Source organism: Vitis vinifera, chromosome 15 (assembly GCF_030704535.1).
Source record: "Vitis vinifera cultivar Pinot Noir 40024 chromosome 15, ASM3070453v1".
NCBI lineage: Eukaryota > Viridiplantae > Streptophyta > Magnoliopsida > Vitales > Vitaceae > Vitis > Vitis vinifera.
Genome location: NC_081819.1, coordinates 14,147,080 through 14,168,375, shown reverse-complemented (window position 1 = coordinate 14,168,375; position 21,296 = coordinate 14,147,080). Strand labels below are relative to the sequence as shown.

Genomic DNA, 21,296 nt, shown 5'->3' with positions numbered 1-21,296 from the left:
TTATTGCATATTATATATCAAAGGGCAAGTTAGCCTAGGTGGTAAGCGGGTGGGTTCAAATCCTCTCGACAGCAACAAATGGGAGGACACTGTAGCAGCATTGTAGCGCATTGACGACACTGTAGCGCATTTGACTTTCGTTGACTCGTGTTGATCATGCGATATATCGGGAAAAATCATCGATTTATCGCCAAAATCGTTGATATATCGCGAGAAATTGCCGATTTCTCGAGATTAATCCCGAAATATCGCCGGACCGATATTTCTCCATGAAATATCGTGTCGAAACCCTTCGATACACGATATTTCGGCGATATATCGCCAAAATATCGCGACATTTTCTTCCTTGAATATACCTAAAGGAATCTAAAAACTCATTGACCATAATGACAATTGTGGGATTTGAACCCATGCCCTGCCCTTTTGGACTAAAGCCTAATTTCGACGCCTTAGACTACTCGGCCAAATTGTCAAGTGAATGTAATTTCATATAAAAATTAACACAATTCAATTATAAGCGCCTAGAAAAGCATAAACAAGTTTCTTTTTTACCTTGTTGGACAAAAATAAAAATAAAAATAGAGAAGCACTAAATGGACCTAAAGGAATAAATGCCTATGAACCTTAACAAAATTACAACTGTGGGATTTGCAATCACATCCTTTTGGACCAAAACCTAAATTTAACACCTTAGACCACTCGACCAAACTGTCGCATGGATATAATTTCACATAAAAATTATCATAATTCAATTATGGGCACTTAGAAAAGCATATTAAAATATTGTTAATCTTATTAGGTATAGGATACCTAATCCATCTTAATGCATCATTAAAAGACTTATAATTACAAGCCTAGGTGTTCCCTTTTCTAGTTCTGCTTGTTTCTAAACATAGAAGGTTGAACAACTCCAACAAGATTTAGATTTTCTTATCAAGAAGATCTTGAATCTCTCTTTTACAATATGTTAGCAATTCTTGATTCGTTTGGATTAACATTGCTTTAGTCAAAATATTTTTCTCGCTAAAGTTTGGAACATAAGGTAGTTCTATCTCATGTTTATTCCTATGCCAGAATGAATTAGGATTTTCTGAACATACTTCTCTTATTAGTTTTTCCTTGAATTTTTCTAAGACATCTTGAGTTTTCTTCACTTTTAATTGTCCTTCAATTCTTTAATAACCCACCTCTTGAACTAGGGAGTTAATGTGATTTTCCTTGATCTTGATTTTTCTTCAAATGGTTGTGGATCTTAACTCATTTATGTTGAGGATAAGCAAACTCAAAAAAGAACCTCATGTCCTAGGATTTTTGTTCTTAAACCTTAACTATCTACTTTAGTAATAGGGTATATAGTGTTTAGGAAAGGTGTTCCAAAAATTGTTTCTTCTTTTAAATTTTGAACCAAAAGAAAGGATTGTTTGATACATATCTCTTGATTACAAATATGTGGTTCGGACAATTTGTAATTAATCTTAAAATAGTTTGTCATCTTACACAAATATGCTTAGAAACTATATTTTTAATATATTTTTGCAAAAACGATTTGGTTGATTTGTAATCAATTTTTACCAAAAAATTTTGATTTAAAAAATCATCTTGAAATTTTGAAATACATTAAAAAAATGCTTAAAAACTATTTTTTTATGGTACTGTAATTGAGTTGGGCTTGATTTCATATTCCTGAAGTGAATCTAACCAATCTCTCCTTATCACCATTTTTTTGCTTAAGGATTCCACCATAACCTATTTCTGAAGCATCTATTTCAATAATCTTAAAGGCTTCAAGGTTGGCTAAGGCTAAACATGACAAAGGTTTAACTTTATACTTAATAATTTTGACAATCTTAATGTGTTCCTTATTCCATGGTATGAGGTCTTTTTTGAGTGTTTTTTTTCTTAATGGGGCACATAATTGACTTATTTATTAAGGAATTTTGACACAATGTAAGGCTTCCTAAGAAACGTTGTAATTGTTTCTTATCCTTAAATCTCATATGGGAACTTATCAGTGAACTAGATTGACCTTTGAATAGGAGTTATGGTTCCATGGTAAATATGATGACCTAAGAATCTTATCTTAGTGTGGAAAAGATTAATCTTGGAGGCAGATAAACTTATACCATTTTCCTTAACAATCCAAATAAATTTATTAAGATGTTTCCAGTGTTCTTCAATTAATGAAAAGTTATACCAAAACATCATCAATGTAAACAATGATGATATTTGGAAATTAATTAAAGATTTAATTCATTATGTTTTGGAATCCTAAAGGGGCATTCTTAAGTAAAAAAGGCATTACATTCCATTCATAATGTCCAAAGGGTATTGTAAAGGTTGTCTTATACTTATCATTTTCAACAATTTGGATTTGCTAAAATCCTAACTTTAAATCAAACTTAGGAAATATGCTTAATAGAGTGGATAGTAAGACACTTGGAAGAAGGATCCAAATATGCAAATCCCAAGAACATTAAGTTGTCTAGTGTCGGAGTCACACCAACTTAGCAAGACCTTTCTATTAAAAAGATAGAAAGTCTATCTAAGAATCACAACAAGAATTCTTAGATATGTCCCCCACATATTCACAGATGATTAATATTATAGAATAAGATCTTAAGATTAACAAAGAAATCTTAAGACAAGACTTCTATTTAGAAGAAAATAAGAAAAAAGGAGGATGGTGAACTCCCAAGAGTAATAAGAATTACCTATCAAGAAGAGTTTTATAGATATTTAAGAAAGCGTTAAACACATGTTAAGTTTTGATAATGGTTTGAACTCTTTAAGCAAGATGAAGACCCAGAATGCCTTGTTAAGCGTATTACAACACTTGAACAAAAACTAAACAATGGGAAACTAGTGATAATACAATAAAATTATATATTATTGTCATTTTAGGTTGCATTGCTCTTATATTTTTTAAATTATTTTATTTTTAAGCCAACTTTTTATTTTTTATCTTACAATAATGTAAAAAGATATTTGAAAAAAATGAAAAAGAATGAATTTAGAACCATTATTTAGTCAAAAAGGCAATTGGACTAAATTATATACATAGCATGTTATGATTGGTCCCCTTCTTTATAAGTAGCTATTTGGTACTGTAGGGAGACACTTCTTATATAGAATAATGCTAAGTTGGGCTATTGTATTTTCTTCTAACATTACCTTTTTCTCCTAAATTCATTCCAAACTAATACAAACTAAGGAATGAATTGACGTAAGCCAAACTTGGGCTATTGTATTTTCTCCTAAGATTTACTAGAGAAGCCAAAAGATCAACATTATCCACAATATGCTTAAGGATATAAATAAATAAAATTAGAAAAATATTGTAAGGAAGTGGAATAAATAAAATTTTAAAAAATAATGTGTGGAAGTGGGTGAGTTATAGACTATTGTGAGTAGACTAATGTCTATACTAGATTGCCTTAGGAATTAAAAATATGTGTATATTTAAAATGTTGATAACTCATAAATCCAATAAAAAAATTGATTTTTTTTTCTCAAATTGATCTAATAAAGTTTAAAATTAAAAAAAAAAAAAACCCAAATCGATTCAATTCAATTTGATTCAATTTTTCTAGATTGGTTTGCTAATATTTTTTTCCCATGGATTTTAAATGTAAAATCATTTTTTTTGAAAGGACTATTTTTTTTTCAAAAGATAAGTTTAAAAATATTGTATTTTTGTAAATATTTAAAAAATTATTTAAAAAAAATAATATATTTAATTAAAAAAATTCCATATTACAAGGGAGGATTTGGAAGAAAGAAAAAGATAAGACATTTCATAATTTCAATGGGCTTTTATTTAATAAAAACAATGAATTATGAAATAAAAAAGAAGAGAAGGATGAGATAAAACCTAAAAAAGATAAGGGATAGAAATAAAAATTTCTAACAATGAGAACTATAAATTAAATTAAGCAATTAAAAAAGGTAAAACTACATTTTATTTACACCATTTTTTGAATACCATTGTTTAATTAAAAATAAATAAATAGAAAAACATGTTTTACAATCAAAAAATTATTTTTTCTTTTTTATTCTTAACAACTATTATTTAAAACAAATTTCTATTCTTGAGATCCTTCAAAACAAAAAAACAAGAAAATATTTTTGATAATAAAAAACTATTTTCAATTTTTTGTTTTTAATAAAAAAATATGGTGTTTTTAAATAATATCTTTTAATTATTTTGTGTTTTTTTTACTTGTTTTTATGAGGATTGTTTAAAAAAATAATTATACATGTAGAGTAATTAAAAATAAATGATCGGATATAAAAATTATTTTAAAACATATTTAAAAATATTAAAAATAAGTTAAAAACATTTCATATTTTTAAATATATTTTTATTTTACAAAACATCATAAGTTTTATAAATTATTCTCTAAAACTGTTTTTTAGAACTGTTTTTGAAATAGCGATCAAACAAAGCTTAACGTATTTTTAGAAAATATCTTTTAGTTGTTTTCAAATGTTTTTTGAAAGTTATTTTAAGTAATAACTATACAAACATATAAAATAATTAAAAGTAAAACACTAGAAATAAAAATAATTTTTACAATGTATTTTAAAATATTAAAAATATTTTTATTTCGAAACAAACTTTTAGTTTATAAAACAAAAAAAATTGTTCTCAAAAAGTGTATTCGAAAAGGTTTTTCTAATTCTTTTTTTTTTTTTTTGGTGTTGAAAAAGAAAGAAAGAAAAAAAAAAAGAAAAAAAGAGAGGAAATTCCAACTAAATGAACCGGAGCCAATAAATTCGGATCCGGATCAAGAACCAAAGCCCATGGATCGGATCAACACAACCCAATAACATCTTTTGCTTGAAGAAGGAAAGAGAAGAAAACAAAGAAAAACATGGAGTCGAAAGAATCAACTCCGGCATATCCTAGTGTTGGGAGGTTTGCTGATAATATGTGCTATCAACAGTACAGTGCTTCACTCAAATGTAACTACTCCTCTTTTCCTCTCTCTTTTTCACCATTACATTTGTGTAGAATTTTTTAGTTTTTGTCATCTATTTCAATTTCTTTGTTCCAATTTTGGGCCATGATTGATTAGGGTTCCTGCCTAATTGATAATTTTTGTTGAGTTCTTGATTATTTTTTCTTGTTTATTTTGGGTGAAGAAATAAGCAGTTGGAATAATAAATTATTCTTATATAATATTACCCCTGTTCTTCAAATTCCCCACACCACGGAGAGAGAGAGAGGGGGGATTGATGACCCTTTTGAGCAGTCGGACTAGAAACCAAGAAGCATCTGAGAAGAACCACAATACAGAAAATTGATTGAAACAACCCTACCCTTTGGGTTTGTCCTCTAGGTGGTTTAAGCTGATACACAAACGACAAGGGCATCAATACTGCGAAAGAAAGCCCAATTTTATTGCATCTGTCATGACCCATAAAACATGTCTTTGTGCAATGTGTCAAATGGGTTTCTAAGGCAATGAGCATATGGAGGCCGAATTGTGAGGGCTTGTGCAGACTTGCCTATGTTTAAGATCTCCCTGCCCAAATCAACTTTCTCTCTGTTACATGTCTATAGTGGCAACATGTAAGCTTACAGAAGCCACAAAGGTGTTCTTTAAGCCAATGAAATCCATTTTAAAGCTGTTAAGGTATGAGTGGCCAACTGCTCCCTAGGAGGGCAATCTCCTAAACATGTCAACTTCAGTTCTTGTGCTCTGTGGAGGCCTACTACAAGCCTCTCAAGTGATAAGGGCAGCTGAGTTTGAGGAAAAAAGAAATAAGATAGGGATAAAAGAATCCGACCTTTCCATAAATCCTCTCTGTTTTCCTGTTAGACAAAAGTTTTACTGCACCTACTAGTCTTATCTATTTAAGAGTGATAACTCAGTCGGATTACATTAGACTGCCCCAAATCTTATGCCTAGGTTCTCACATGCACAGCATGCAAGCAACACACAATTATTTTATGCATAAGCTTTTTCTTTTTTTATTTATAATTTTCCTTGTATAGATAACAAGCTATCTAATAGAATTTCACTTTTTACAATAATATGTCTGAAGGCTAATTTACCATGTGGAAGTAGAGATTGGTTGAAAATTGCTACATAGGTTTCATTTGTTAAGAGGATATGACATTGTTTTCTCCAAAATGTGTTGTTAAACCCAGCTATTTCTGAATTCTAATTATCCTTGTGATTTTGCCTCATCTATAGTTTGGCTCAATTGAGTGCCTTTTATCCAGGTTGTGGTTTGCCTTTGTACTGTTATACAAATGCTCAAGTTAATGGATGAATCCTCTTTCTATTTTCAATAATGGTGGACACTCTGTTTAGTAAATTGCTATTACTAGATGGAATATAAATTTCAATAGTTGCACTATGTTCAGGTGTTGAGTATGATGAAACTGGACATGGATGTTTGCTTGTCTTAGCTGATATGTTCTTGTAGTTTGTGATAAGTTTGAAGGCTAGTGTTATTTCATATGGATTCAAGGTAAAAAATTCTAGTAGATATTTGATAATCAATGATATTTCTCATACATTGTGATTATTCTAAAGTTATTGACTCCATTCACTTGTATGCGCGAATCCCATCTTTGGGTCAATCCAACTCCTGCCTGCCAAGTGCTCAATCATCAAGATGACAAGCTTCTTGACTTGATCTACAACCAAGCTTAAGCTAAATTTATGGCTCTTCCTAATTAATAGATTAGTTCTGAAAGGGTGATAAAGTTTGCCACATTTATTACTTTTGGAGCTGTGCTTCTTAGTTTATTGCTTCCATTTTGCTTTATACTTTCGGTTGACAATACTTCCTAATCCAAACTTGGCAGGTCTAGAATCAAACTCAGATAAGAGCAAATGTCAGGAACAATTCGATGTTTACAAGGAATGCAAGAAAAAGGAGGTATCGGATCTTCTTTCATATTGTCAATGCTCATTATTCCTCTTGTGGTTTGTTATGTTTGTCTTTTTATCCAATTAATATGAGAAACTATGAGTGTGGTTGAGAGTGTTTCTATTTGAAGTATTTTTAATTTAAATGTTTTCTCTAGAAGCATTTTTGCTAAATCACCTATCAAGTACATCTCTAGGAAGAATGTAAGTGATTTTCCAAAATTTTAAAAGCGTTATTTAAATCTCACCAACCATCTTATTTTTCTTGAAAAACACTTTTTATGCTATAAGTGTTTTCTAAAAGCACTACCAAACAAAAGGGTCCTTTGGCCCCTTTGTTATGAAACAAGTTATCTTGGAATATTTGCACCATGAAATGAATTTTATTTTTTGTTGTATTACACATTCAAATATATTGCACAAGTTTTTTTATGTTATGTAATTTTGTAAAAAAAAATTCTAGCGGTTTTAGTCTTCCTCTCTCAAATTATTTTTTTAAGGTTTTGATTGTTATTAAGATTTTATGTCATTTTATGACTAGGTCTCCATTCAACAATCTTAAATTCATTGTTCAATTAACAATTTCATGTTCTCATTCTATGCTTTAGGGTTGATCACTATGTTGCTCATCTTTAACGGAAGAACACCATGAGTTCATAAGGAATGAGCGAAAACTTAAAATTTACATTGAATAATAAATGTGATCATATTTTTGCATCGAGCTTAGAATTTTGTGCTCACAAATTTCTCAGTTTCAGTAAATTAAGAGAATAAGGAAATGGAATGAACAAATTCAAATATATTCATTTTTTTTAAAAAGTACATGTGTATCCTTTGTGACTAATCCTCTACAAAAGGATATCCTCTAATTTGATGACCTTGATTTCAATTGAAGAAGAGAAGAATGTCCTTAGATGGAGGTGTGATTGAGGGTCTAGGATGACTTGTTCTCAAGTAACCTTGTGATTGTTATTCTCCCACTAACTTGTTAAATGGAGTTTGAAGGCATGTGAAGATTCTTGATTAGTCTCTTAGGGTTTCCTTGCTTTATTTTTAAGGTCCTTGTATTGAAATAGGACATCCTCACTTATAGGTGCAATTGGGATTTGGTAGAGTGCAATTGGTTGTTCAACATGGTATAGGGACCTCATTTGGTGGGAGGTCATGTGTTCAGACCTCACTATCTATTTATATCCCCAATTTATTAAGAAAGCCTAAAAAAGGTTGATTTTGGTTGTTTGCCTATGGGCTTTTGTGTCTCTCCACGTGCACGTATGGGGCTGCACATGAGAGAGGGTGTTAGAGTGCATGATATATGTTGTGGGTCCAAATCCTATGAACTTAAGCTTTTAGGAAAATTGATCGTTCAGTAGGATTCATTTGATATCTTGAAATATTTGATTTTATTTTTTAAAAACTTTTTTACAGAACTTAATTTTTTAGTCCTACAAAATTTTGTCACATGGCACTTGGATGACGTATGAGACTTGATGAGTTTAGTGCCACATGTCTAGTGTTAGGCTACTAAATTTTTGGTGTTGACAAATGCTCCCACTTCAAGGTGCAACACGTGTATCTATTCTCATGAAAATAAGGTGGAGCTTCAACTCCTCTTGCTTGCTTCTTTGAACCCTATCCCTATTTTCTTTGTCAAAGAGAATATTTTATTTTTGATTTTTTAATATCTTCTTTCTTTTCTTCATAGATTTTTTTTTTCTTTTTTAAGGAAATTTTCTCATGTCAATGAGAAGTTTTTTTATTTTTTATTTTCAACCCTTCCCTTCCTTAGGAGAGAGAATATTTGGATCTCTTCCTTTTTCTTTGTTGGATGCTAAGGAAAATTTTTATCTCAACCAAAATTTTTTCCTACTTTTAAGATTCTCCTCTCTTGATTTCCCCTTAATTTATCATAGATAGGGTTGCAACTTGAAGAAGCATCATCTACACAATTCATGAGGAGTTTCTTATTGCTGCATTCTTTTTGTGTGTTGTAAGAAGTTCCCTAGTTCTTGGTGCTACTATGTTCTTTTGATGTTGCAAGAGATCTCTCTTCTAGGTGTTACTTCATTATTTTTTTGAAGTCATTATTACCGTTTGAATACGTAACATTTGATAAGTTAGTGAGCTCCATCATGCTCACAATTCACTGGGTATTGGAGGAGTGGTTTAAGAACTTTCACAACTGTCAATACTTCAAGCTGAAGATTTAGATACCAATTGAAAACATTTCTTTGGAGTGAGTGGACGAACTGCTTGACAAGAAGACCAGAAAGTCCTTCTCTGTACCAGTGTTATTGCGTGTTTCAATGAAGTGGGCAACATGTTGTTTGGGTTCCCCTTCCCATCAAACTACTGGAATTTGGAAGGCTGATAACTTGTAGGCATGCATAAGCTATCAATCCTTTTTGTATAGGGCTTAGAGTACTAGAGTAAACTCTGTGATGGTTTATGGTACTGAGCCCATCAAACTACTAGAATTTGGGAGGCTGATAACATGTAGGCATGTGAAAGCTATCAATCCTCTTTGTACAGGGCTTAAGAGTACAAGAGTAAACTCTGTAATGGTCTATGGTACTGAGCCCTACTAGTGTTGGTTATCATGTCTTGTAGCAGTTGAGCATAATGTTGCCACCAAAGTAGGTTTAGTAGTTTGCCTTTTGACTTGCATTGACATTGATGCTTGTGGAGTATCACTCTGAAGTGTGAAGCCTTGAGGGTGTGCCAACCCTTGACTTGACTCCACTACATTTTGTGCCTCAATTTTGTTCATGTGGGCAGGTATTTGTATATCCATCTCCTCAATGATCTTGATGAGTTTAGCAATGGTGTGGACCATGTCTACCCATTATTAGTCGATCAAAGTGGTGTTGGTTATCACAATTGGAATTGTCACTGAGTAGGATGAAATGGAGTCAGAGCATTTTGGCTAGTCTTCTTGACTTTGAGTTGGTGATTTAACAAGTAAAATTGTGTTCGAGTTAGCGCTAGATGTAGGGAAGAGGGACTTATCCATGGAGTTCTTTGGGGTCATTGAACACCTCTCCTTGGATAGAGGATTTTGATCCTTTCACCCCAGTGAGGCTATTTGGTGAGATTTGTTGGTGTTTTCTGTGCACTTGCACCTTCTTCGCCAAGTAAGAGTGCATGTCTGTGCATCGAGCTGAAGGCATAATGGTTGCTTTTGATTTGCTAAAGGTCATGGGTCCTTAGAGATGCAGTGCACCAATGAAGCCATGATGACCTTTCCATCGCCCTTATTGACATTCATAGCTGAGACTTTTGGAAGTCATCAATCTGATTGCAGTTTTGGATTGGCAAAGGAGAGGAGAGGTTGAGAAGTCCCACTGGGCGTGTAAGGAATCTATTGCCAAATGAGAGATTGTTCTTCAATGAAGTAGTTCTCAGCGCCAAAGAATAGTCTGTTGTAGTATGAATCCCAAAGGGAGTGGAGACCTCTCCTACATAAGTGTGGAGAGTATGGTAGCAGGATACCAACTTTCACATAAAGTCCTGACAACTGGGGCATAATAGCTATAGATGAATAAGGAAGCAAAGTTGATGTCATGAATCTTAAATTCCTTGAGCAGTTTCCCATGGAGGCAGGCCTAAGATGTCTTCCACCCACTTCTAGTACCCAAACATTTCTTTTTAACTAATAAATTTGAATTTTGTTTGTTCCATTTTCTTGTTACCTTAATTTGCAAGAACTAAGAAAATTTTTGGTAGGCCTGATTAAAGGATAAAACAATATCAGCAAATAAACCCATTAAAAAATAATTTCTTATGCAAGGAATTAAAAATTCAACACTACAACTCACTGAAATTTCTGATGTGGACTTTTTACGACAGTTCTCTTGAAGCCTGAAGTTAGAAATCATCCTTTAGTTTGCATTTTGAATGAACAGGATAGAATACTTCATTATCTTACATTCCAAATTTATTTTCCACATGCAAGTAAACATTTTCTCTTCCATCCTTAATTGATTACCAAAATGAATCTAATAATCATGAAAGTTCAAATCAATTAGTGATTCCAAGCATATCCATGACTTTATCTTGATCTTGTTACTGTAGATTGTAAAGCTAATCTCAAGATTCTATGAATCCACCTCGGATGAGCAGGATTATTTTTACTTCATTTTAGGCATTTGTGATTCATGGGCCCCAAGCTTATCATAAATTTACTGCAAGTAGTTTCAGATAGTGACTTTTGCTTATGTTTTTTCTTTCTTTTGTTGATTGTTGAAAGGTGAGGGTGCACAACCACTGAGAAGCTCAAAATGCATTTGCAGGTTTTGCACAAATCAGTGGCTCTCACTAATCCTTAAACCATCACTATACACACCATAGTTGGAGTGGTGGTTTACGTTTTCATTGTTGGCCATGTAGCGAAAAAACCCTGGCTCAAGCATAGCTGTAGTATAGAAGGATGGATGAAGTGCAGCATCTCCAATCATTCAATAATGGATTTCATCTCTTTTTTTATATCATAACAGAAAGGAATTGAAAGGGGAGTCTCTGCTGGATACCTTGGTAGTTTTGAAAAAGCATAAGGTTTCCCATTTGTAAGTGCAGGATGTGGGGAAGACGCGAGGCATTTCATTTTCCATCATGCCCTTTGCCCTCAAAACCCATTTTTGATATTGCATATGGTATTGCACCAGATATTGCAGTGCACATATGTTGATAACTTTGTAACCGTGTAGGGGGTTTTCAGTTCATTTTGTTAGTAATGAACCAAAGTTTTTAGGGGGTTTAGATCTGGGAATTTCCAAAAAATCAATTTAGCCTTTTTTTTTCCAGCATTTATGAGATGAAAGCATATAAAATTATTGATTGTTGGTTCTGGAAGGACTATTTAATGTGATTAACATTCCTTGGATAGTCTGAGGATGATCGGTTGTGGCATATAGTTTCACTAGGTAGAACTATTGAGGAACTTCTCCACCTAATGAATAAATGGTGGGTGTCATAACCTACTACTTTTGTATAGGTCTATTTTGTGTGTTCTTATGTGTTCCTTTTCTTTGTTTTTACAGAGGGAAGCTCGGTTGGAACGCAACAGGAATCGATCTATCTTCTCATGAATCAAGGTTGAAGAGACTGTGAATCCTTCTCATATGGACTCCTTGATAGCTGATTCTTCTCTTGTAGCCTCTGAAGTCAAAATTTAGATTTTACAGAAGGTGGGATCTTTCTTGTAACCAGGAGAAACTTTTAATAAGCCACTTGGCACTTGTAAAATCACCTCCATGAATCATTCTCTTCAAGCCATGAGGTGAGATTTGAGTTTCTATTTCTGCTAGGGTTGCAGGAATATTTTGTGCATTGCCTAGATTAAAATATTGAAAGAATCTAAAGTTTGGTAGACAATAAAATAAAAGATGAGCAAAAAATGGGCTTCCATTACATGCAGCCTTTTCAAACTTCCATATTAATAAATTAAAATATTTAAACAGATGGAGAAATTCTTATTGAGCTCAAAAAGAGCTTTCAGTTTCTCACAATGCAATCCCAACAAGATTACAGCAACTTATAGGCATTGGTTTGGACCGAGAGGACGGATTCAAACTTATGAAAAAGATGCAATTTGAAGAATCCATTCAGAAATCAGCTTCAGTTCTATCATGGCCAAGTGCTGGCCAACACAGACACGAGGCCCTACTCCGAATGGCATGTAAGCCTGCGGGTTCTTGCAAGCTCCAGCCGTTCCATGGCTGAACCTCTCGGGATTGAACTGATGTGCGTCAGGCCCCCATAGCTCTGGATCCTGATGCAGCACCGGTATTGGGACCCAAAAGCTTACACCTCTGGGAATTACAAGGTCTCTAATCTTCATATCTTGTAGAGCTTCTCTTACCACAAATGTACCTGGTGGATAAAGGCGCAACGTCTCTTGAACCACCATGGTTAACTGCCATGAACACAGTATTATAATAGGCTTTTGCATCCTTGACAATGAATAGTATTCGGGTGTCTGAGTCACATACCATTTTCATTCTGCGAAGCATATCAGCATCTGGAACTCCATCACTGCAAGTTTCAAGCACCTCAGCACGAGCGCGAGCTTGCCAGTCCAGATATGCAGCCAACAGCACCAAGGCCATTGAAGCAGCTGTGGCAGTGGTCTCATGGCCCGCAAAGTATATTGTCTTGCAGTTATCTATTATGAACCTGTCTGCAGCCACGTTTGTCGATAATTTATCTTCATCCCCATAAGTTTTAGCAGCATCAAGAATCATCTGCAGAAGATCCTTCTCTTGTGTGGTCTCAATGCGTTCTTTCACTACCTTCAATATCATGGAATCGATCTCCTTCTCCAGTCTCCATATCTCTCTGTTGCTTTTGGTTGGTATGTAACTAGTACATTTCCAAACATTGATACCAGAAAATGATCACTAATTTAGAAGATAACAACCTGGTAATGAAGCTTATAGTAGGTGTACATTAAGCCAGGAAGGCCGATGTGTAAACCTCCCTTGGACAAGATCACTTGAAGAGTTCTAATCTTTGAAAATATTTGTCGTCCTTTGGAATAATTGCTTCCAAAACAAGCTCTTGAGATTATATCTGCAGACAAGCTTCTTAAATCATCATCAACCCGAATATCCGCAACTCCTCTCCCATCAATTAGGCTTTCCCAAGAGCTTAGCATGGAGGTTGTAGAATCCACCATTAGGCTCACCATGCCCTTCAAAATTGAGTTGGGTGAACAAGTATGAGAGCTAAACATGCATAATTGATGAAATGTACTAATAACAATCTTTAGGAGAAGATTTACCTTAACCTTGTCAAGGTAGAACTCGGGAGCGATGATCTTTCGTTGGTAAGCCCAAATGAGGCCATTTGAAGTGAGTAATGTTAGCTTTTTTTCTATAATGTGTGGCAATATATAATTATATTTATATGAATATTATTTAAGGGTATCAATTGATAGGTAGGCGAATCAATTGATTGGGCACCCAAGAGTTTTATGTATGGAAAACTCAAATTACAAATGGGGAGTTAGAAAATTTAACTCATATGAATGTGGTGTTACAACTTTTGTAACCCCATCATTATGAAATTAATTTGTACATTATGTTTATGAGTAATGGAGAAAAATGGAAAAGTATAACCTATGCAATTACATAGATGCATTCAAGTTCATAACCCACCATTACCCATTAATTTGTACATAATGGGTGTAAATAATGAGTATAACTCCCATATAGTCTTTGATGGAAAGACTAAGAGATGTATAACTTATTATAAATTGAGGTCCCAAGCCACACTCTCATTCTTATGTCTTTTCTTTCTTGTTGTTTATTTTTAACAACATACACCACACAAGTGACTCATCCACTATATGAGAGTAGTGAGTTGAAGACTTTGACAATACAATTCACAAGGTGACTCAATCTCACTTTATGGATCAATGTAATAATATGATCATTATTTTAGCACTTATAAATTATTTTGTTTTATGTATCCAAAATTGTTTTCAAAAATAATTATTTTCACATAAAGTTTATGAAAGTTTGGTTAACAATTGGTATCAGAGCCAACCAATTTTGGATCATAAAACATATTTTTCCGTTTTTGATTATTGTTTGATCTTATGGACAACTAAAATATATATGATGTGATGCATATGAATGATGTAGTAACATACATTTTCAATGTTTCATGATTTCAATCATATTTGCATGATTTTATGAAAGTTGCAAAAAATATGATTAGTAATTTAAATGTGTGATTATGGAAATCTCAAGAAATAGTTTTTCTAGTATGCATGTTTATTTACTTGTTTGTTTGAAGATGATTATATATATATATATGTGTGTGTGTGTGTGTGTGTGTTGTTTAACTTATGAAACAAGTGTTGATTAACCCAACGGAGGATCATCACCATGTTTGATTATATGATTAGAGTTTAATAATAAAAGGTTGATGAAGTTTTTACCCAACGGTATTAAACTTCTTTATGTTTCAATACTTTTATTTTAATAATTATGTCACATCTATATGATTTATGAATTATTATAATCCAACCCAACGGAGGGATTATAATAATATACTTTTGGATTATGTGATTGTAGTTCGGTCCAACAAAAGAACTATGATATGATCTCTTATGTTTATAATTAATGTGATATCTAACTTAATTTTTGTTGTAGTTAGATTATTGTAAAGTGTGGTGTTAAATATTGTCATGATATAAAATAATTTTCCTTTTGAATTAAATTTTATTTTGCAGCAATGAATCCTACTGCTATTACAGGCTATTTGTCTGGTATTGAATAATTAAGTGGGGCAAATTTTAAAAAATGGAAGGAACAAATTGGAATTGTTCTTGGTTGCATGGATTTAGACTATGCCTTAAGAGAGCCTACACCCACAAAGCCTACTTCCGAAAGTACTAATGAACAAAAGGCTTTATATGAAAAGTGGGAGCGCTCTAATCGCATGAGTCTAATGATTATGAAAGGTTCAATCACTCCTACAATTCGTGGAGCAATCCCGAATTCAGATAATGCAATGAGCTATATTAAATCAGTTGAAGAACAATTCTTAGGAACTTCCAAGTCCTTAGCAAGTACTCTTATGATCAAAATGATAACAATGAAATATGATGGTCATAGTGGTGTATGTGAGCACATCATGAAGATGAGTGACATGGCTTCTCAATTGAAAGGAATGGACATGGCAATTTCTAAAGGTTTTCTTGTTCACTTCATAATGACTTCCCTTCCTTCACAATTTGGTCATTTCAAAATTAATTATAATACTCAGAAGGATAAGCGGAAAATGAGTGAACTAATTGCCATGTGTGTTCAAGAAGAAGAGAGGCTTAAAGTGGAAAAACTCGATGTGGCTCACCTCACTATTGGTCCAAATAAAAAATCCTTTAAGAAAGGTAAAGGTAATAAAAAGAAGCAAGGTAATGATGTATCTCACAATGGGCAAAAGGATGAAAATAAGATACAATGTCATTTTTGCCATAAGAAAGGTCACAAAAGAAGAGATTGTTATGGTTTTAAGGCCTGGTTGGAAAAGAAAGGTAAAACTCAATGCTTAGTGTCTTATCAATCTTATTTAGTTGATATACCAGAAAACTCTTGGTGGATTGACACTGGTACAAGCATTCACATAACGAATTCATTGCAAGGATACCTTATAAGCAAGAGACTAAGTAAAGGAGAGCGAACCATTACTTTGGGAAATGGAACAAAAGTGGAAATTAAGGCTATTGACACTCTTCGTTTAATTTTGGATACTGGTTTCATTATGGATTTAGTAGATACAGTTTATGTTCTTGTTTTTACTAGAAACCTAATTTCAGTTCCAAGACTTGATTCTTATGGTTATGAATTAAAGTTTGGAAATAAAGGAGTTTCCTTGTTCTATAATTCTTGTTTCGTTGGCTCTGGCACTTTACGTGGTAATGTTTATTCTTTGAATTTAGATTGCAAATATTCATAGTCTCTTTTATCTTATCATGTGTATGAATTCTCTAAAAAACGCAATCGAGTGAATGAAAATTCATCCATATTGTGGCATAAGTGATTAGGTCACATTTCAAGAGAAAGGATGGAACATCTTATTAAAGATGAAATCTAGACTTCACTTAATTTTTTTGATTTTACTAGTTGTGTTGAATGCATAAAGGGAAAATACACTAAGGTTAAGAAAAATGGTGCCTTAAGGGCTACTGAATTGTTAGAATGTATTCATTCTGACATTTGGGGACCTTATTCAATTCCAACTATCAATGGACATAAGTACTTTATTAGTTTTATTGATGACTTTTCAAGGTATTCTTATGTGTATCTTATTCGTGAAAAATCTGAAGCATTAGATGTTTTTAAGATTTATAAAGCTGAGGTTGAAAATCAACTCAATAGGCGAATTAAAAGTGTAAGATCTGATAGAGGTGGTGAATATTATGGCAGGTTCACCGAATCAGGTCAACATCTTAGTGCTTTTGCCTTATTTTTAAGAGAGCATGGTATCATTACAAACTACACAATGCCTGGAATACCAGAGCAAAATGGTGTAGCAGAGCGACGAAATCGTACTCTAATTGACATGGTGAGAAGTATGATGAGTAACTCAACCTTGCCTGAATTTTTGTGGGGTGAAGCATTGAAAATTGCTGTTCACATCCTCAATCGTGTTCCTAGTAAGGCTGTACCCAAAACTCCTTATGAGTTATGGGTGGGTAGGAAACCGACTTTGAATTATTTACATGTATGGGGATGTGTAGGTGAAGCTAAAATTTTTAACCCACAAATAAAGAAATTGGATTCTAAAACCATAAGCTGTAATTTCATTGGCTATCCTAAAAGATCAAAAGGTTTTAGATTTTATTGTCATGGTTAGGGCACTAAAATTGTTGAAACTAGACATGCTGTGTTTTTGGAAAATGAATATTTTAGTGGGAGAACTGAGCTTAAAAAGTCGACCTCTAATGAAGTATCAACACCAATGATGGAATATGGTGTGACTTAAGAGGTTTCTCGTAATGAAAATGAGAATGTCCCAACTACAGAAGTATTATCTTTACGTAGATCACAAAGAGAGAAAATACCTGCTATATCAAATGACTACGAAGTTTATCTTAATGAGTGTGATTATGATGTTGGCTTGGAAAGTGATCTTACTTCTTATGATCAAGCCATCAATAGTGAAAATTCAACTCTATGACTTTATGCTATAGAAGAAGAGTTGAAATCAATGAAAGATAATGAAGTTTGGGATCTTGTAGAATTGCCTAAAGGAATTAAAACTATTGGTTGCAAATGGATTTTTAAAACCAAACATGATTCTAAGGGCAATGTCGAAAGATACAAGGTCAGGTTAGTTGCAAAAGGATACACTCAAAAAGAAGGAATCGACTATAAGGAAACATTTTCTCCTGTTTCCAAGAAAGATTCCTTAAGAATAGTCATGGCTTTAGTAGCTCATTTTGACTTGGAGTTACATCAAATGGACGTTAAAACTGTCTTTTTGAATGGTGACTTGCATGAAGAGGTTTATATGAATCAACCTGAGGGTTTTCAGGATAAAGACAAGGAACATATGGTATGTAAACTTAAAAAGTCCATCTATGGTCTAAAGCAGTCTTCTAGACAATGGTATCTTAAGTTCCATGAAATTCTCATCACTTTTGGTTTCAAAGAGAAGCTAGTGGATCAATGTATATACCTTAAGATCAGTGGGAGCAAAATTTGTATTATTGTATTGTATGTTGATGATATGTTGCTTGCTAGCAACAATATGAGAATGATTTTGGAGACCAAACAATTTTTATCCAAGAATTTTGATATGAAAGATCTTTGTGAAGCATTCTATGTGATAGGAATTGAAATTCATCGAGATAGGTCATGTGGATTATTAGGATTATCCCAAAAGAACTATATTGAAAAAGTTCTTAAAAGATTCAACATACAAAATTGTTCTAGCAGTGTTGCCCCTGTTGTGAAAGGGGACATATTTTGTGAACTTCAATGTCCCAAAAATGATATTGAAAAGAAACAAATGGACAAAATTCCTTATGCTTCTGCAATAGGGAGTATCATGTATGCTCAAGTCTGCACTCGACCAAACATAGCTTATGTGGTAGGCATGCTTGGTCGATACCAAAGTAATCCAGGTATTGATCATTGGAAAGCAGTTAAGAAAGTATTGCGTTATTTGCAAGGGACTAAGGACTACATGCTTACATACAGAAGAACAAATAATCTAGAGATTATTGGTTATTCTGATTCCGATTATGCTGGTTATAAGGATACCAGAAAGTCTACATTTGGGCATATTTTTATGTTATCAAATGGACCTATTTCATGGAAGGGTCATAAGCAATCGTTGATAGCTTCTTTTTACAATGGAGGCAGAATATGTAGCATGTTATGAAGCCACATGTCATGCAATATGGTTGAGAAACTTTGTCTCAGGGCTTCATGTTATTGATTCGATAATGAGACCATTGAGAATATATTGTGATAATAGTGCTGTTGTGCGATTCTCTAAAAATAATAAGACTATAGGAGGATCAAAACACATTGATATTAAGTACTTGGTTATAAGGGAGAAAATTCAAAATGGAGTTGTCTCTACTGAACATATTAAAAATACACTCATGTTGGCAGATCCATTGACAAAAGGTCTTCCACCTAAGCTTTTTATGGATTATGTTGCGCGCATGGGCTTGGGGGCAAGTTTGTCAATTTTAGATTGATTGAGAGTGTAATGTATGTGATCACATTATAATGAGAATAAAGTTCTTGATTATGATATATTGATGATTATTATGTTACTTTTATACATCATTTTTGTGCACAATCTAGATGTTTAAAAGTTGGTGGGACCATTATGTGAATGAATTAGCATTATCACCTTAATGTTGCTAATGTCATAAAAGTCATTGATTCATGTTAATGGAGGTGCTAGTACTATAATCCTTGAAGAATATTGGATCGTTGTGTGATCCAATCATTTCAATGATTTGGTGTTAGTGGTTCCATGAAACATAATCTTAAAGTAAAAGTTGTCTATTTTGAGAAATTGTTATGGCCATATTATGTTTTAATCTATTATAAATATAATTATGTAGGCCAAGTGGGAGATTGTTAGCTTTTTTTCTATAATGTGTGGTCATATATAATTATATTTATATGAATATTATTTAAGAGTATCAATTGATAGGTAGATGAATCAATTGATTGGGCATCCAAGAGTCTTATGTATGGAAGACTCAAATTACAAATGGGGAGTTAGAAAATTTAACTCATATGAATGTGGTGTTACAACTTTTGTAACCCCATCATTATGAAATTAATTTGTACATTATGTTTATGAGTAATGGAGGAAAATGGAAAAGTATAACCTATGCAATTACATAGATGCATTCAAGTTCATAATCCACCATTACCCATTAATTTGTACATAATGGGTATAAATAATGAGTATAACTCCCATATGCAATTAATTTGTACATTATGTTTATGAGTAATGGAGGAAAATGGAAAAGTATAACCTATGCAATTACATAGATGCATTCAAGTTCATAACCCACCATTACCCATTAATTTGTACATAATGGGTGTAAATAATGAGTATAACTCCCATATAGTCTTTGATGGGAAGATTAAGAGATGTATAACTTATTATAAATTGAGGTCTCAAGCCACACTCTCATTTTTATGTCTTTTCTTTCTTGTTGTTTATTTTTAGCAACATACACCACACAAGTGACCCATTCACTATATGAGAGTAGTGAGTTGAAGATCTTGACAATACAATTCACAAGGTGATTCAATATCACTTCATGGATCAAAGTAGTAATATGATCATTATTTTAGCACTTATAAATTATTTTGTTTTATGTATCCAAAATTGTTTTCAAAAATAATTATTTTCGCATAAAGTTTATGAAAGTTTGGTTAACAAGTAAGCCTTGGCCTAGTAGAGCTTTCTTATCCTTGGATAAGTAGGAAGGCTTTCCTAGATTCAAAGATGTGCATAGCCCTATTTCCTTCACCATCTCCACATCTGTTATCAGCAGTACTGGCATGTGTCCAGGGTAATACATGTATATGGGTCCTGCCACCAATCTCATAACATTATGCATTAGATATTCTTTTGTTAAATTCTTTTTGGGCTGATTAAAAAGGCACCAAGATGTTCTTTAGAATTCACTATTCATGTGCAAGAAATTAGGACTATTCAACATATAGATAAGTCTAAGTCTGAGACAGAGAAGGCATACCATATTCTTTCCTCCACTGGTCCAGCTATGGAAAGAGAATGGAAAACCAGACATGGTGGTGTAGGTCCTTGGGAGCTGTTGACTGGTTTTGGAGCTGTATCCTCTTCACTTCAGAAACATTTCCAAAGAGAAGAGAAGGTGGAGGTCCTCTGATTCTTTGCTTTACAAGCTTTGATCTAAGAAAAATCGACTTTATTAATTTGATTTTTTATTTCTTTGTCTCCTGACAAATAAAAATCAAATCAAATTGATATTGTAAAACTCATTTATAAGTATTCAATATTTAACGAGTTTAGTATTTTTTTATATTAGATTTTATTAAAATAATTAGTTGTAATTAGACTATGATCAAATTAATTTTTAATTATATTCATTACGTTTTTTATTAAAAATTTTAAATGTATTTTAAAACCAAATTTGTTTTAATTACTTTTAAAATTAAATTGGACTTAATTAAGATGTAAATTAATTTGTATCCAATCAATAATTTAAATCGAACCAAATTTATAATAAATAAGGTTGATTTGATTTGATTTTTCCATCACTAAAAGGTTAACTCGATTTTGATGTTGTCATAAATCGATTGCATTGATTCAACTATTTTTTTCCTCTAAAAATTATACTTATATTTAAGCACAACATTGGTGATTTTGTTG

The 21,296-nt window shown here is 32.8% G+C and overlaps 1 protein-coding gene and 1 long non-coding RNA gene across 2 annotated transcripts; one reads left to right on the top strand and one right to left on the bottom strand.

Moving 5' to 3' along the window:
* The first annotated feature begins 4,876 nt into the window (after positions 1-4,876).
* Positions 4,877-11,217, top strand: LOC100854269 (uncharacterized). The gene is made up of 4 exons (XR_009467867.1): positions 4,877-4,965; positions 6,377-6,713; positions 6,824-6,897; positions 11,180-11,217. It is a non-coding gene; the product is annotated as an uncharacterized LOC100854269 (long non-coding RNA).
* A 1,183-nt stretch (positions 11,218-12,400) lies between these two features.
* On the bottom strand, positions 12,401-20,499 carry LOC100244485 (cytochrome P450 714C2-like). Its single transcript, XM_059743036.1, has 4 exons — positions 20,328-20,499; positions 13,334-13,760; positions 12,878-13,247; positions 12,401-12,801 (listed from the first exon to the last, which is right to left on the bottom strand). The coding sequence occupies exons 1-4, from the start codon at positions 20,488-20,490 to the stop codon at positions 12,460-12,462; spliced, it is 1,302 nt and encodes a 433-aa protein (XP_059599019.1). The 5' UTR covers positions 20,491-20,499; the 3' UTR covers positions 12,401-12,459.
* Positions 20,500-21,296: the final 797 nt, after the last annotated feature.